At 42.2% G+C, this 18,267-nt stretch overlaps 1 protein-coding gene and 1 pseudogene across 6 annotated transcripts in view; both read right to left on the reverse strand.

Annotated features, from left to right (window-relative positions):
- Positions 1-5,336, reverse strand: part of APC (APC regulator of WNT signaling pathway) — a 153,420-nt gene extending 148,084 nt beyond the window's left edge. For all 5 annotated transcript variants that reach the window (XM_037737978.1, XM_017527201.2, XM_017527195.2 and 2 more), the window contains exon 1: positions 4,952-5,336. In XM_037737978.1, coding sequence (XP_037593906.1) covers positions 4,952-5,116 — 165 coding nt within the window. In that variant the 5' untranslated portion in view covers positions 5,117-5,336. The remainder of the gene's footprint in view (positions 1-4,951) is intronic.
- Positions 5,337-10,146: 4,810 nt separating this feature from the next.
- LOC108303354 lies at positions 10,147-11,509 on the reverse strand (annotated as a pseudogene). The gene has a single exon (XR_001824799.1). The product of XR_001824799.1 is annotated as an elongation factor 1-gamma-like (transcript).
- Positions 11,510-18,267: the final 6,758 nt, after the last annotated feature.

The following is an 18,267-nucleotide window of genomic DNA, read 5'->3' on the forward strand; positions in this document are numbered from 1 at the left end:
GGGACGGGAGGACTGCTTGAGCCTGAGAGGTCTAGGCTACAGTGAGCCGTGATTATGCCACTGCATGCTAGCCTGGGTGACAAAGTAAAACTCCGTCTGTATCAAAAACAACAAAACACATATGTGCACATATAAACACAATAGGTGAGAGTTGGTGAATAGAGATCAAACTGACTCAGTTTAGTATGAGTTAAACTTAATGGCAGTATATATTAGACATACATAGGAGGAAGTGGAAGTGGGGAATTATAGAACTGAGAAACAGCCACACAGAAATAATGGTTTATATCATAAAGGAGAAACAGCCACACAGAAATGATGGTTTGTATCACAAAGGATATGATCACCAAGAGAACACAGTGAAAATCATATGGAACCTTGATGACACTGGTTACTTCTCCAGGATCCATTTCTTCTTCCCTGTATTGTTTGCAGTCCTTATATTCAGATAAGATTCACTCCATTGGCTAGGAGGCCACTTAGGATAATTCCATCCCTCTGGACAAAGATACTATTACAGCTTTGGCAGCTTGATCTATGTTTGTTTAATCACACTAGAGTTCAGGATTCTTGGGAAAAGGCTAGGAGAAGAGGCCTTCTCTCTCCCTTCAGAAATAAATACAGGGGCTATAACATGAACATCACTGGTGGCAATTATTTTTATTAGAAGGGAAACCTAAAGCCCAAACAGGATGACAATGTTGAGAGAACAGCCCTGATGACATGACAAAGCACTCTTTCTTTTTTTAAGACAGTCTCACTCTGTCAGCAGGCTGGAGTACAGTGGTACGGCCTCAGCTCACTGCAACCTCTGCATCCCAGGTTCAAGTGATTCTCCTGCCTCAGCCTCCATAGTAGCTAGGACTACAGGCACATGCCACCACGCCCAGCTAATTTTTGTATGTTTAGTAGAGACGTGGTTTCACCATGTTGGTCTCAATCTCTTGACCTCGTGATCCACCTGCCTCGGCCTCCCAAAGTGCTGGGATTACAGGCGCTCTAAGCCACCATGCCCAGCTAACAAAGCACTCTTCAAGCCAGTTCTGTCTATGTACTTGCCAATTACATGAACCAAAACATCTCTTTGGGTTTTTTGTTTTTTGTTATTTGAGATGGGGTCTAGCTCTGTCACCCAGACTGAAGTGCAGTGGCCCAATCATAGCTCACTGCAGCCTTGAACTCCGGTCCTCAAGCAGTCTTTCCACATCAGTCTCCCAAAACTGATGGGATTACAGGTGTGAGACACCATGGCCCAGCTTACCTTTCATTTTTAAATTCCATTTGCAGCCTAACTGACATAAGGAAAAATGTGAGGAAACTCCCTGAGAAATAGAGAATCGGGAAGTATAATGCAGAAAAGCCAAGAAATTAGATCGTTTTATGACTACAGAAGAGAATATATTTCACAACTGGTCTAGGGCAGCAGTCCCCAACCTTTTTGGCACCGGGGACTGGTTTTGTGGAAGACAATTTTTCCATGCCACAGGAGTTGGGTGCGGGATGGTTTCAGGATGAAACTGTTCCACCTCAGATCACCAGGCATTAGTCAGTCTCATAAGGAATATGCAACCCAGATCCCTTGCATGTGCAGCTCACAACAAGGTTGGTGCTCCTATGAGAATTCAATGCCGTCACTGATCTACTGATCTGTCAGGAGTTGAAGCTCAGGCAGTAGTGCTTGCTTCCCTGCTGCTCACCTCCTGCTGTGCTGCCCAGTTCCTAACACCAAACAAGCCAAGGACCAATACTGTCTGCAGCCTGGGGGTTGGGGACCCCTGGGTCTAAGGAAACCAAGGATGACAGAGGAAACGCCATTGGATTTGGTGATTAGGAGGTCACAGATAACTTTTAAAACAACAGTTTCGGTGGTGAAATGGTAAAGACAGTCTGAGTACAAAGGATATAAGCATTTAGTAAGAACGCTACAATGTACCAGATACTTTGATGGATATTTAACATGTGTTAATTTCTTCAATCACCCCCCTGTGAGCTAAGTATAACATATTTTGTAGATACAAAATGAAATCTGAATAGTAACATACCCACAGCCACACAGCTACTAAAGTGGTTTTCAAAGACTTCAAAACCAAGATCAAAAGTTCTATCTTGCTCAAAAGTCAATGTTCTTCCTATTATAACAGCTTCCTGGGATGAAAGAATGAGTCTTTAAAGAAAAGAACAGAAATACAGTGGCATAGTGGACTCAAACTTTAGAAGATTCTCCTAGAGTTGAACAGCACACACACTTATATGGCAGGTTAGCAGAAAATACAAGCATCTATGTAGGCTAGAGGGGCAGAGGCTGAAGAAGGTGAACAGGAAGTGAAAACAAACAGTTTCTAGGGAAAGAAAAATGGGAAAAGATAACCATGGACACATCTGGAAGGAGGGGGTTGCTTTTGAAAAGAAGGAAGGTCATTTCTTCCTCTGAGATATAAGTAAATATAGAGGTGACATTGGGATAAAAAAAGTGAAATAGAAGTATACCTCAGATGGTTGAAATTTTTCTCAGTAAAGGAAGAGATCAAGTTATTTGCTATAAAAACCTTTAGGAAATGAGGGAAAAAAGGAACAGAATACTAGAGAGCCAGCAGAGAACACCAACTCGCATAAAAACTGACCAATATCCTTACATAGTTGTCTCTGATGTCCCTCAGAATTACAGGGGTCAAACTGATAAAGCTAATGAGACTCAGGGCTGGAGACTGGAAAGGTAAGTCTATAGAAAGTGAGACATTTTAGGCCATCAATATGAGCTTAGTAAAAGCTGATGATCATGGGATCCTGGTTACACAGGGAGGCAAATGAAATCTGTACTAGGGTAATGGGTTGGATGAACAGAGAGACAAAGAAGGTAGATAAAGAGGAAGAGAGAGGGAGAAGGGAAAAAAAACACCAAATTCCATAAGAGCAGAACAGTGAGAGGGTTTTGTCTGTTTTGAGACAGGGTCTCACTGCCGCCCAGACTGGAATGCAATGGCACAATCTTGGCTCCCTATAACCTCTGCGTCTGGAGCTCAACTATCCTCCTGCCTCGGTCTCCCAAGTAGCTGAGATCACAGGCATGCACCACCATGCCTGGCTTATTTTTGTTTTTGTACAGATGAGGTTTCACCACGTTGCCTAGGCCGGTCTCGAACTCCTGGACTCAAGCAGTCCACCCACCTTGGTCTCTTCCAAGGTGCTGGAATTACAGGCATGAGCCACCACACCCTGCTAAAGTGAGAGGTTTTAAAGAGAGTTTTGTGGTCAGATGTTTTTCGACACAGAGCTTCAAATCATTCTGCCAGAAGCAGTGAGCCATTAGGGCTCAGCAGCCCCTGCTTAGCTACTGTCCCTTCAAACTGTATTCAGAGAATTCAGAGACAACCAACTCTAAAAACACACAGACTTTGATTCTAGAAAAGTGAAGGCTAGCAAGGAATGAACTAGTCCATACAAGAATCAAACATAAAAATATTCCTCCTTGTTTTAAGCTGAACAATTCTATCACTAAAATTTAAAAATGCATTAAAAGGTCAAAAGTCCACAGCAAAGGGTAAAACAGATTATGTGTTATGAGACAGAATGAAAAGTAAACAAATCTGTTAGGCTATATATAACCCACAAGTTAAGGACTTTTAGCATACAATTCTAAAACAGCAGGCATAGTTTGTGCTTAGTAACTTCTGAGAACATCGAGCACAGCTTTAAGAAAACTACATTGCTCAATTTAATGTTAGTAAACAAGGTCCACCCATTTGCAATCCCAAAGGGCAACCTATCATTTATATTTTTAATCTCACTTCTACAATTTTCGGGCTCTTGACACATTACCCAACCCTTCCATACAGGGAAAGATGGAAAAATTAACCATGGCAACGTCCTCCACTACCGCTTTGATCCCACATTTTACACTTAAAACTCTGGCAAGGTACCACGTTATTTAGGACAGTTTTTTATACCAGTAATTCTTACTACCCTTGCTCCATTAATAAAGGAGGGAAAACTGGGCCTGGCACAAGCCTAAATTACATAGAAAATATCAAGTACTCTTAAGGAGTGTTAAGCAGTAGCAACAATCGAGAATACAAATAATTTAAGAAGTTTTGAACTTAAAAGCTTTTCTCCATTTTAGTCCTTTCTAAATAGAAACAAATGGTTTGTACAACATGGAATTCTAAAACGTCAGTGGCCAAGTGGGCAATTTAAGCTAACACTGAATAAAAGAATAAATATCTATCCTTGCTTGCACCATTATGCGATATCTTACACGTACTGTATAAGGTCTTTTTAAAAACGAACATAACACTTCCCAATTCTTTCACTACATCTAGAAAGCTCATGCCCCCACCTCAAAGGTTCAGAGACCAAAGATTTCCTACGGCCGAAAAAAATCAATGATTTCGATGAACAATCATTTGCCGACACAGGCACCATTCCTCTACTCGGTGGGTCAAAGAGTCAGGCTGACCTAAGCCATCCCAGGCTCCTGGGGTCTTGATTCTCTCATCAAAGTGGACAAAATTCACTGGCCTCTAGATAAAAGCCCTTTCTTTGTAACTCCACATGCCGGGCTATCGGGTAATTTTCCCAGGCAGAGAGTTTACAACTTTTAGAGGAAGCAAGAGGATCGAAACGAGGAAGATGGGGAAACGACTAAAATTGTAGGGGCGGACGACCCACCCACCTAACGCGAATGGGGCACCGCTTTCAAGCGCGAAGCTCCAGCAGCCAGGAAAGGTGGAGGACGGCGGGCGTCGCGACCCCCCACTCACTGTGTGAGAATGGAGGACCTGCAAAGCCAGGGGCCAACTGGAGGCCTGAACGGGGAGTGCGGGGAGGGGAAGGGGTGAGACGTGAAGCCAAGAAAGCCAGAGTCGGGCCGAACACCGTAAGGTCCCGAGCAGCTGCGGGGCAAAGCCGAGGAAGCTTTGCCGGGGGAGACGTCAATGCTTGCAGCCTCACTCACCTGCCAGACGCTCGCCCAGTGGCCAGAAGTACGAGCGCCGCCTGCGCTCTTCCCCTCCTGCCAGACACAGCTCCCGCCGCCGCCGGTGCTCCAGGACCCGAGAGTTGAGGGTGGTACAGAAGCGGGCAAAGCTGCGACCGGACCGGAGCCCAGGGAGGCGTACATAGGGGGCGCCGGGGGCCCAAGAAGGCAACTGCGTGCCTCACCTTCCTTACCAACAGCCAACAACGCTTCTCGGGAACAACATCGCACCAACCTCGGTCCGCTGCTCACGGGCCTTAGACCGCAGGTCCCCACCAGCAGCGGCCGGGCTTCCGGCGGCCACACCCCGCCCCTTTGCTACTTGTCCTCCGCCATCTTGTGGGAGGCGGGAAGAATACAGTGCGCATGCGTGAGTGGTGGTGCCGGCGTCCCACGGCCCGAGGACTAGAGCCTCTTAGGCGCAGGCGCATTGCCTGCTGCGCTCCGCTTGAGGGGCTCTGCCCTGCGGACCTGTCCCGTGAGCCATTGCTGCCTGGGCAGCCGAGTCTCAGTCGCCGCACCTACTCGCCATCTCTGAATTGTGCTGCAGCCTAGTTAATAGATCCTTCTGCACACATTCGTCCGTTATTCTGCAAACATCTATCGCGTGCTTGCTATGTGCTACTCCCCGTACTAGACGCTGATTATAGAAAAATGAATAAAACTCCATCCCAGTCCCACAGGGACTTATAAGATAGCGGAGAAACTGAGATGAACAAGTTATTTTGTAGCTACGACCTCTACTACCCCACCATCTCTATCACCCTGTAGTTTTCATTCAAAACACATTCTTCCTGTTTGTCTCATAGTTTGATACGTTATCTTGCATTGCCTCTTCAGTTTCATTTCATTCAATGTTAATTAAGCAGACAATATCATTTGGGTTTCCGATGTATACTAGATATTGTTTCAGGCTCTAGATTTACAGCAATAAGAAATACGAACTCATGGAACTTACATTCTAGTGTGAAAGAATAGACAATAAAAGTAAACAAAAGAATGTTTGTCAGTGATAAGGGAGAGGAAGAGAGCAAACCACACGGAAAGACATGGACAATGAGGGGTGGTGATTAGTGATCTTTGTCCAGAGGTGACATTTAATCTGAAGCCTGACTGACCCCAGGAGCCATCAGCAGGTCTGGGGCAAAAGCTTTCAGAGAGAGGGAACAACGGAACAGAGCCTGAGGTGGTAGCAAGTCTGACATGAAAGAGAGGCAGAATAGGTGGCATGGACAGTGGGGAGGAGACGGGGTGGGGGGAAGCAGAGGCCAAATCAGGTAGAGCCTCCAGGTCATGGTGAGAAGTTGGATTTTATTCAAAATGGCCCTTGTATGTCGTGGACACTGTCTCCCATATTCCCCCTACTCCTCTTCAAACACTTCTAGCTCCTGACTGCCTTGCTGCTTTGTATATGCCCCCTTGACTACCTGGAAGACCCTTCCTCTTATTCTTTAGTCTAACTTGTTATCTTTCAAGTTTCAGTTTAAATGTCACCTCAGAAAGTCCATCCTTCCTAAGTAAAATAAATTTCCCCATGCTTTCCTTATTATTCTCAATCATTGCACCTTACCATTTCTTCCATGATACTCTATGTTTTTAAATGATCTAGTTACTGTTTCTTCACTGCCTCCACAGTAAACAGTGGACTCTGTAAGAGAGGGAAAACGTTTTGTTCACCAATGAATACACGGTGCTTAGCACGATGCCTGGCATGGGTGATCTGTCACTCAGTGTCTGTTGATTTAATGAGTGTGGAAGTTTGTCTGCATCTGAGTAGTTAGCAGTGTACTATATTGGTTTCACTTGTTGGTTTTTAAAACTAAATGCAAGTCACTTCTTATTTATATGTCTCCTCAACTAGATTATAAATAGGAACCTTGGAGAGAGAGAGAATGGGATGGAGAAGGGTGGGTGATTGTGGGGCAGTGGGCAGGGATTGTATTACATATGTTTGTAGTATAGGGAGAAGGAAGGCTTCAAGTTAGTAGAAGCCCTGTTATATGTGCTGTGAACTATGTTTACATAAAATCCTCACTACAGCCCTGCTGGATAATTATCCTCACTTATATACATGGGCAAATTCAGAGAGATTATAAGTCCCTTGCCCAAGGTCTCACGTTAAGGGATAGTGCTGACCATAAAGCCCATGCCCTTCCCCTTTAGAGAAATTGAATTTGGAGACAGGCTTATTCAGTGATTTGATTCTGTGTCATTAGCAGGCTTTCATTAGAGATTTCAGCTACCACTACTTAAGAGTCCCAGTCAAATTACCATCCCTGTATAGGACCTCACAAAGGGCCTGACTAAAAACTACTGTCGTTCTTTTCTTTCGAACTAGAGCAGAGCTCATTTTACCATTTTCCTTTTAATGTTTTTAAAATTCTGTATTTATTTTTATTAATAACTTATGTACCTTTCCATTAAAGGAAAAGAAGAAATACCAGCAAAATGGAAACATATTCTAAATGCTAGCTGCATCCATTGGTAAGGCTTCTCACTGTGCCTAGAGGGGACCAGCTCTCCCATCTAGGTCCCAGCTTATACCTTAGACCCCAAAGACCCCTCTGGCAAAGAGTTATAGGCTCACTGCAACAACCACTTTTTCCACTGACTTATCAGAATTATACACCATAATTTCCCCTTTAAATGGGAAAGCTGTCTCAGGATGGCTGGGGAGACCTGCTAGAAAGAATGGGGCTGCCATCTTATTTGTGGGGGCCATTTAGTCCTTATATGAGAGAAGAAATTCACTGGACTCATAACATATGCTTATCAGCTAAACCCTATCAGTCCATATGCAAATCAAGTAGTAGGTAGGAATATATACTTGAAAACACTTCCCCACCTTCTACCTCACTATAATGTAATCCTTGGAATAAATCCTAGAAACAAGACAAAGTCTTCAGTTTCTATGGTATTTGCTTCTCTTTTGGTTACCATCTGTTAGAGACTGAATTGTGCTACACCAAAAAAAGGTATATTGAAGTTGTAACTTTCAGTTCCAAAGAAGGTACCCTTATTTTGAAATAGAGTTATTGCAGATATAATTAAGATAAAATGAGGTCATACTGCGATAGGGTAGGATAGCCCACCATGACTATTGTCCCTTTAAGAAGATGACCGTGTGAAGACAGAGACAGAAAATGAGGATGCCACGTGAGAACAAAGGCAAATTGGAGTTATGCAGCTATAAGCCAGGGAATGCCAAAGACTGCCAGCAAACCATCAGAAGCAAGGAAGTAGCATGCATGGACTTTCCTACAGGTTTCAGAGAGTACATGCCCCTGTAGACACCTTGACTTTGGATTTATAACTTTCAGAACTGTCAGTCAATAAATGTCTATTGTTTTAAGCCACCCAATCTATGGTTCTCTGTCACAACAGCTCTATAAAATTAATACACTATTTTATCTGGCAGGGCCTGAGACAGAAGAAAGGGACGTAGGCAAGCAATGAGGAGGCCTGAGCTATGCCCCAACTTGGCAGCAAGCCAGCTGCACGACCTCAAGCCAGTCACCGAGTAACAGTTTCCTCATCTGTACAAACAGGGATAATGATAGCCGCCCTGCCGACTTCAAAGATCTGCAGTGATAACTAACAAATATTTTTCCAGTGATGCTGTGACCAAGGTCTGACAGATACTAAGAAACAATGATGTAAGGACAGAGTTCCAGCCACACAAAATTTTACAGTCTGGCTGAGAAAACAAGACACTTTCCTATGATAAGATAACTAGTGTGGGCCAAGTGCCAAGTGCGTGGTTTGGATCTTATTCACTATTGATGTTGAAAAAGGGAAGGATCCTGTAGACTGGAGTGTAGAGGGAGATATCATGAAGGGCGTTAGCAGAAAAGGAGTTTATTAGAAGGATATTGAACACCTACAGGATCGTCAGGAATAGGACACAACATTATGCCCAAAACTGGTCTCAAGAAGCCATCACTGTAGCCACTGCTGGAGGCAAATACCAAAACTGACACTGCCAATATCACTTGACCCAGACTGGATGATGCCCTTGCTGCCCCTGGAAACTAGATACAGTTACTATCACTGCCACTACTCTCAACAGAATGGAGGGTCACTTCACATTCACCACATTAGCTTTCAACCTCAAGCCTAGAACGGGGGCAAATAATGGATATAACCTAGTCATACATTAACACTCTAGCTACATGCTGTCCAATAGGAATATAATGCAAGCTATATGCATAATTTAAAATTTTCTAGTAGCAACGTAAAAAGGTTAAAAAAACAACAAAACATCCGCCTCTGATCCTAGCACCTTGTGAAGCCAAGATGGGAAGATCGCTTTTGACCAGGAATTTGAGAACAGCCTGAGTAACATAGTAAGACATTGTCTCTACCAAAAAAAAAAATTAGTTGGGCATGGTGGTGCATGCCTGTAGTCCTTGTTACTCAGTAGGCTGAGGCAGGAGGATCACTTGAGCCCAGGAGTTCCAGGCTGCAGTAAACTGTGATTGTGACACTGCACTCCAGCCTGAGTGGCTGGGGGAGACCCTGACTCTAAAACAAAGCAAAACAAAAACCAAGTGAAATTAATTTGAATACTATATTTTATTTAACCCAATATATCTAAAATATTTCAACATGTGGCATTAGCTCTATGTCAAGTGCTCACATGTTGCCAGTGGCTACCGTATTTGATAGCACAGCACTAATTGATAGGAAGGCCAGGAAAATGAGCATATGAACTTTTAATTTCCGTAGGGAGAGGGGATTTCTGCTTAATGAGGAAGGCAATCTCCTAAACACAGAAAGAGAATTAAGACGTTGTCTTACAAATGGAAAATAAAGTTGAAGGAAAACCAAGACTGGATTGTAGAGAATTGTAGAAGTTTATCACCACATTATGAAATTAAATGTTCTTAGTTTACAATGGTATTCCATTGTAAACTAAGAACATTTAATTTCATAATGTAGTGACTGAGAGCCACTAAAAGTTTGTGAAATGGGGAAGTAGTTTGAAAATTTAATAAAAGTACCATGCAGGTGTAGATGATAAATTACACTTGGAGTTAGAAATTCTGGCCAGTATATCGCCCAGTAATTTTTGATAATCACTTAAGGTATGCAAGTTGCTAGTATTTAATTTAACCTTTTGAGGTCTTACTGACTGGGAAGTTAGTTTTTTGGTTTTGTTTTGTTTTGTTTTGTTTTTCAATGTTCAGTTTCCTTTAATGACCCCCATCTCCCTGAAGGGCAGATGCAGGCAGCGAGGCGATGGCAAGAGATGTTCACTTGAAGATCTTGCCCTGATTGAAGGCTTTGCCCACATGCTGGAAGGCCCCTCCCAGGAGAAGTACTCTCGAACCAGCGTCTGGGCCTCCTCGCTGCCAGGATCCAGTTTCCGCCATGTGTATAACTTGTAGTCCACCTGCCAATCTGGACTCAGCAGAAAGGCAAGCTCCTGGCCTCGGAAGACCCAGACTCCAGAAATGGAGCTGCTATTGTTGGTTCCAAAGAGGATGACACTGGCGAAGGCATTCTTCCTCAGCTTGTTCAGTCGCTGGAACATTCCAGTGATGAGATTGCAGCTCATGAAGGTCTGAGTGAGTTCTTCAGGGAAGTGATACTCTGAGTACCACAGGGACCAGCCGTCCTTATCAAAGTGCTCCCAGAAATATGGCAGTGCCACAGAGAGTGTGTCCCCTTTGGAGTACTTGCACTTAAATTCATCCAACACAAAAGTACTCTTGGGCAGGTGAGCGAAGGGGTCTTTGGCCTTGGGCTCAGCAGCCAGCGCCCGCTCACATTCATCCATCTCCTCCTTAGGAGCAGGGGCAGCTGCCTTTTTCTCCTCCTTCCGCTCACCCTGGGGCTGCTGCTTCTCTTCCTGTGAACCCTTCTCTTTCCGTGGTGTGTCCCTTTTAGGTTGGCTCTCTGCAAACTTTTTAGCATCAAACTGGGCCATCTTCTTACATGGTTTCACTTCCCCCCAAGACAGCCTGGAACTGAGGCTGGTTAATGCAGGTGAGGAACCAGCGGTTGGTATTGGGAAAGGCCTGGCAGAAAGAAGGCTCTAGGACCTGTTTATAAAGTCACAACAGAGTGCAGACAACTGTGATGTCAGCCAATGTTACTCGTTCACCCACCAGAAAAGTCCTCATCTTTAAGTAAGCATCCAGCAGCCCCAGAATTCACCTCACTTCCTCTTTTGCATTCTCAGTGGCCTGTTTATTGTGATGCATGATGCCCAAGGTGGGGAACACCCAGGTACTGGCTGGGGGGTACTATGTCGCTATCAGCAAAGTTCACCCACTGCATCACTTGGGCTGCTGCCTCTGGAATACTTCCCCACAGCTCCTCATTGCTCACATAGTAGGCAATGGTATTGCTCTCAAATACACAGAATCTATCATCACCCTCAAATGCTGGAAACTTGCCGGCAGGAAATTCGTGGAGAAGTTCAGGGGTGTGATTGGTTTGGCCAAAGTGGAACTGGGGTGGTGTGGAGAGCAGGCGGACCTGAGCCCCACTGTACTCAGCAGCAATGAGGGCCTTGAGAGGAGAGGACATTTGTACTTCTTCCCAGTCTTCCGCGTCTTCCAAGGAGAGGACATTTGTACTTTTTCAGGTGCTATGATTAAACATCTTACCTGTGTATTCCTTTGGACAGAGGCATATAAACCTAAAAGTACTGGCTCTGTTGGGGCTGCCAGTAAAATATCATCCATAAAATGAGTCTTGTAATTGGGAAATTATTTTCTACCGGGGAGCAAAGCCTGGTTTACATGATACTGACACATGGTGGGACTGTTCAGTATTCCTTGAGGAAGCACTTTGCAATGAAATTGGTAACCTGGCCTTTCATTATTGATAGCTGGTAATGTAAACACAAATTTTTCTCTGTCCTGTGTTGCAAGGGGAATGGTATAAAAGCAGTCTTTTAAGTCAATAATGATAATAATAATAGGCCAATCTTGAGGAACTGCTGTAGGTGAGAGGCCCCATAGGTTGAAGAGACCCCGTAGGTTGAAAATTAGCATTAATAGCCAGTAAGTCATGCAAAAGTCTCCACTTGCCAGACTTTTTGGGAAATGATGAAAATGGCAAATTCCAAGGGCTGTTTGATGGTTCTATATGGCCAGCTTTTAATTGCTCCTCATCTAATTTGTGGGCTATCTGTAATTTCTCTCCCATCAAAGGCCATATAGGCTCTTGAGAGAGACATGTTAGGGGTAGGGGAGGAAAAACAGTGGCAATTATTAGCTGTTATTCTGCCCTCCAGAGGAGGTATTGACTGGTGTTTAACATTGTTTTAGCTAGTACTGACCAGTCCCATGGGCTCATATGGAAGTTGTTTGCTATGGCCTCAATTAATCCTGTTGTAAATGGGCTAGTGGCTCTGCTTTCTTTAATGCTTTTTCTAGGCTCTTTATAAGTGTTGAAAGAAATGAATTCATGTACCCAATCACCTTGTTGATCTTGCATTGCCAGGCAGGCCAAGAGCTCCCCTTCTAATGCTGCTTGCCTAAGACAGGCTCCGATAGCTGTAGCGTATCCCTTGTCTTTGTTCCAATTTATTGAAGAAGGGGCTCAGGCAAAACCTCCATTTCCTCTTTGTTATCTTGGCCTGGTGATAATGCGGCTGTGGGATAAAGAAGCGGCAAGGTAGGTGATGGTCTCTCCACCTTCCTTTTTTAGGCTCTTCTGTGTGTAACGGGACCATAGCAGCCCTAACTAAAGCCCATAACATTAGAGATGGTACTGGGACCCATTGCCCTTGTGCATGATGTTATTTAAGAGTTATCCCCACTTGTTCTCAGAGCGCTACATCTAGTGTGCCTTTTGCTGGGAACCATGAGGCTTCGGGAAACAGCAGTTTGCATTAGGTTCCTTAGTTGAGCCTGTGAAACTTAGGCTCCACTAGCTTTAAGCAGCTGTTTCAATACTTTTATCTGTTGAGCTGGTAACTGTTGTCCTATGATGAAACCCTAGCCTGAACAATTCCCTCGAACTTGGACATCCCAAGCAGGCACCAATGACTTACTGACTTACCAACTACATAGTCTTTTTACCTCCATCTTCAAGGGTTTTGTCACAATCCATGATTCATCGTAGTGTTCCTCATTCAGGGCATCAACTGCCGGGTGCGACCCACAGACCCTGTCTGAGCAACAGATGAAAAACATACACTGACACAGGCTTGCCTGTCAGCTTGGCCCTGGGGTCCTCTGCCAGAGTCAGCAGAGGCCTCCATAAGCCAGCAGCCTTCATATTTATTTAGTCGAGATTAAATGATGAAGGTCTCAAGTAAACACCATTAGAGGGTAATTAACATTGCTGACCCCCCAAGTAGAGAGCAGTCATGTGCCTGTGGAAGATCAAAGATCCATCTTAGGATCGCATGAATAAACAAGCTATTTAGATAAATTCCTTTTCATATCTTTGTATCTTCTCCTAGCTATTAGCTCAAGGTAAGGGGGTTAGGCCGCTTTCAGCCATAACCTCTTTCCCAAGGCTTTTGCAAAACCTTCTGGCCTTCCAAGAAGGTTTGCATTTCCTGAAATTTCTCCCACCACCCTGACTGAACTCCTACAGGTTTCACAATCCTGAGAATACCCAAATCCACAGATACTTAAGTTCCTTATATAAAATGGCACCATATTTGCATATAATCTACGCATATCCTCCTGTAGATGTTAAATCATCTCTAGATTACTTTATAGACATACTCTGCTTAACAGCAGGAATAAATTCTGAGAAATGTGCTTGGTGATTTTGTTATTGTGCAAACATCATAGCATGTACTTTCACAAGCCTACATGGTATAGCCTAGGACACACATAGGCTATGTGATCTAGCCTACTGCTCCTAGGCTACAAACTTATGTAACATGTTACTGCACTGAATACCATAGGCAGTTGTAACAGAATGTGTGTATTTAAATATAGAAAAGGTACAGCAAAAATATAGAATTACAATTCCATGGGATCATCATTGTATATGTGGTCTGTTATTGACTAAAATGTTGCTATGCAGTTCACGATTGTAATACATAATATAGTATAAATGCTATGTAAATAGTTGTTATACTATAATGGTTTCTATTTTTATTGTTGTATTGTTATTTTTATTGTTCATTTTCTAAATATTTTTGATCAGCAGTTGATAGAATTCATGGATGCAGAACCCAGAGATATGGAGGATTTTGACTATATTAGCAAATCAAATCCAGTAATATATTTTTAAAAATATGACATGGTAAGTAGAATTTATCCCAGGTATGTATGGCTAGTTCAATAGTCAAAAATCAATATAATCTACATTATCCACATATCAACAGGCTACAGAAGAAAATTCATATGTAATCACATCATTTGATACAGAAAAAGCATTTGACAAAATTTGACACCCATTCATAATAAAACCTGAATCTGTTTCCTGGTCAATAACTGCATAAATGGGAAAAAATTTGTGACTATTGAGAATGAAGAATGTTCCATCAGTTGACAAGAGATTTGGCAAGGGTCTGGAAGACAGAAAATGATGGATAAACCAAGGTGAAGGACATGCTACAATCCAGAAAATGAACTGTCTTATGGAGAGGCCCACAGGACATGGAATTGAGGGAGGCCTCTGCCCAAAAGCTAGTGAAGAACTGAGGTTTTTAGTCCAATGGTTCATGAGGAACTCCCTGCCAACAATCATGTTAGAGAACTTGGAAGTAACTCTCCCAGTCAAGCCTTCAGATGATAGCACAGCCTTGACTGAAAGCTTTATGAGAGACCTTGAAGCAGGGGTACTTAGGTAAACCATGCTCAAATTCCTGACCAATAGAAACTGTGAAAAAATAAATACTTCTTGTTATAAGCAGCTAAATCTTGGCATAATTTGGAGGGCAGACATGGGAAGGTATGACTTCCATTTCCAACACGAATTAAATTGGTCATAGAGCAAGCTTGAAAATCTTTAATCATGACACTAATTATACATGTTTCTTCTTTTTTTCTTTCTCTTGTGCCTGTATCAACATTTCACTCACGATACAATAAATTTCCCTTCTAAGTTCCACCTATTTCTTAAAGCTTTCCAATTAAAATGGCTGAATGCAATAATCAGCCAGAGACTCTGTGCTTTTCCGCCTAATGACAAAAATAAAAAATAAAAAATAAGGAAAACCCTCCATCTGGGTAGAAATTGTTAATCAGCCATATCCAATTCCTAGACATCTGGCTTTTAAATGAAACTGAGCAGAGCAATGCCTGTTCCCTCGGCATTATCTTACTAAAAGTGCTATGTATTCTTCTAGTACTTAAAGAGACAGTACCAATGAATTTAAATATCAAGTTACTAAAGATTTGTCTCAATTATTTTTCATACTACCAAAATGTTAGTTATGTATTGTAGAAAATTTGGAAACTCCAGAAAATCACAAGAAGAAAGAGAAAAAAAAATCTCACCATTGAAGATTTACTTTAAAATGAAAGGAGTTTCAGAACAACAATGTTGCTCTCAATAATAAATTCACATTTCTAAAAAAGTATATTTTGATGAATAAAATTTAACAAAGAAAACCAAATCATTTATTTCACTGAAATTCACATCCGTATCTTGACACAGTTTATCGTTTGGCTGTTGACATTGATAATCAGCCCTAACAACCAGTCTGAGTAGCTCAGGGGACCATCCCACAAGACCAGACAGCCCCAACAACACGTTGAGAGCAGTGGAGTCAAGAGAAAAAACATATGTTTGCATCTGCTCTCCCTTTATGCTGCTACTGCTTCCCTATCATTTAGGGTTGGGGAGGGATGCAGAGGCTTGCACCAAGATCTTTAGTGGGCTGGAGCCAGCTTAAAGAATTGAGAGAAAGTCCATTTAGAGATTGTATTAGTTGGCAATAACACACAGCTATTATTAAAAATTAAATAATATAAAATTGTAATTCAATAAAATTATATTGGAAACAATGGTAACAAACACTCAAAACTCATCACTTTCAAATCATTTTCTCACATTTAACTATTTCCTATGCTCCCGATATCATTCCGTCTGTTGTATCTGAATGGTGGAAATACTGTATAATGTTGTTCTAGGGTACATCTGTTTAAAACTCTGAGTTCAATGTCACATTGGTAGTTTGAAATTGCCAGAGAGAGCATTTACACCAGGGAACTCAAGAAATTCTTGAAATCTGGGCTTTACTTATTGTTTTATTGATAGTCTAGTGATGGAGAAAATGTGCTGTACATTAAAATTAAAAGCATGTCATGTCTGTTGCTGTTACTTTGTGAATAGCACAAAGATTGAGGGAATATCCCAGTATTTAAAAGCCATTATCAAATTCATCCAAGTCACTCACATTATTGACAAATAAACCAAGTTCTAACGTATCTTTGTTGTTTCGCTTTCATCTTACTCATTAATGTCAAAGAAAATATCAACCAGGATTCTTATCAAAATTATACTTGTTTGTTATTTATAATGATAAGTTTAGCTACAGATACAAAAGTTCGGCAAAAATCAATGAAACATTCATGAGTAAAAACCATGAGAATCGTTGGCTATATGAAGGTCACATTAAAGAATGTTTTCTGTTTTGCTGATATCTGTGCACTCTGTGCTATGTACTCTTTTTTTTTTTTTTTTTTTTTTTTTGAGATGCAGTCTTGCTCTGTTGCCCAGGCTGGAGTATAATGGTGCAATGGCACAATGTTGGCTCACTGCAGCCTCCACCTCCTGGGTTCAAGCAATTCTCCTGTCTCAGCCTCCTGAGTAGCTGGGATTACAGGCATATGCCACCATGCCTGGCTAATTTTTGTATTTTTTTTTAGTAGAGATGGGGTTTCACCATGTTGGCTAGGCTGGTCTCGAACTCCTGACCTCAAGTGATCCAACTGCCTCAGCCAATCAAAGTGCTAGGATTACAGGTGTGAGCCACTGCGCCTGGCCTGTGCTATATACTCTTCATATCAGTAAAATTTAAAATAAACTTTAGTGGTGTGTGTGTGTGTGTGTGTGTGTGTGTGTGTGTGTGTGTGTGTGTGTTTCAGAGAGCTGATTGTTAATATTTACCAGTGTACTACTGATTAGAAGCAAATGTTTCCTTTTGCCCTACAGTCAAATGTCTCCTTCTAAAAACTTTGCTATAATTATTATTTATGAAAATCCAGTATCATATAAAATGACGTGTGCATTTAAGAATGTTCTAGGGTTTTTCTCTCTCACATATTATGATCTATTTTTACTTAAGTTCCTTGCATGTATCTTCGACATTATAATCTTTGCCAACACGAGAATCACTGCTGGTGTCATCTTACCCTGGGTTTTTCTAAGTACATCAGCTTTGCTTCATTCGATCTGTTATTTGAAATGCAGCACTTTTTGAATTTCAGCATGAAGCTGTCTTCAGCAATTATCATAAGCTGCAAGTACCTATTTGCACAATATTATGGGAGCTGGCACTTTTATTCATTTTGAACCCATGCATTTATAATTTCTACCTCATAATTATTTGTAGTGTTTTTTTTTTTAAAAAAACAAGCATACTTAGCAATTGTATTGTGCCTCTTCCAGTCTCCCCATTAAGGAAGATGGGAGAAGAGAAAAAAGGAAAGTAAGGCACTAAAAATCCTAAAACTCAAAATGCAGGGATGGTGCAAAAGAAAAATGGGAAGGCTGGGATTGACAAGTGGGTTTGGGTCAACTCGCAGGTATGCTTGTGGGTCAAGAGAGTGGGCCCTGGGAATTGGGTAAAGCACTCCTGGCAGCAGGATGATGGCAGTTTGGGGTCCTAGACGCCAGGGTCCCAGGATTTCCTCCTTGCCTCATGAGGCAGAGCTGGATTCAGGATTAAGGGGCTCACCAACATCCTCCATCAGTAGAATTGAACTCATATTTTGATTGCTCACTAGTGAGTCCCAGGCTTTATTTCTGCCCTCTGACTTGAAGACCTTCCCACATCTTTACAAAGTGCAAAGCAGTGACTTTGAATAGCTCTTCATTTATGTCTCCATGGACGGCAACTTCATAACTTTCTCCATGTTCCTTAAGAGGGCTAGGCAGTTTTTTTCTTTTTTTTTTGTGGTCTAAGTTTCACTCTGTCTTCTGAGGTCCTTTTCACTTCCGTTTAGAAAATATATTTTTGCAGTAAAGCTGAGCTCACATGGGTCTCCTAAGTCTTTTCTGCCTTATTTCGAAGTGCGGGTGTGGGTGTCTGTGTGTGTGCATTTTCAGGGGGCTTAGGAGCAGGTGTAGCTGTGTATGTTTGCATTCTGGCTGGCATCTGTTCATAGTTCAATCAGAAGATGGATACCACATAGTAATTTGAA

The sequence above is a fragment of the Cebus imitator genome, unplaced genomic scaffold, assembly GCF_001604975.1.
Source record: "Cebus imitator isolate Cc_AM_T3 unplaced genomic scaffold, Cebus_imitator-1.0 Scaffold46, whole genome shotgun sequence".
Lineage (NCBI taxonomy): Eukaryota > Metazoa > Chordata > Mammalia > Primates > Cebidae > Cebus > Cebus imitator.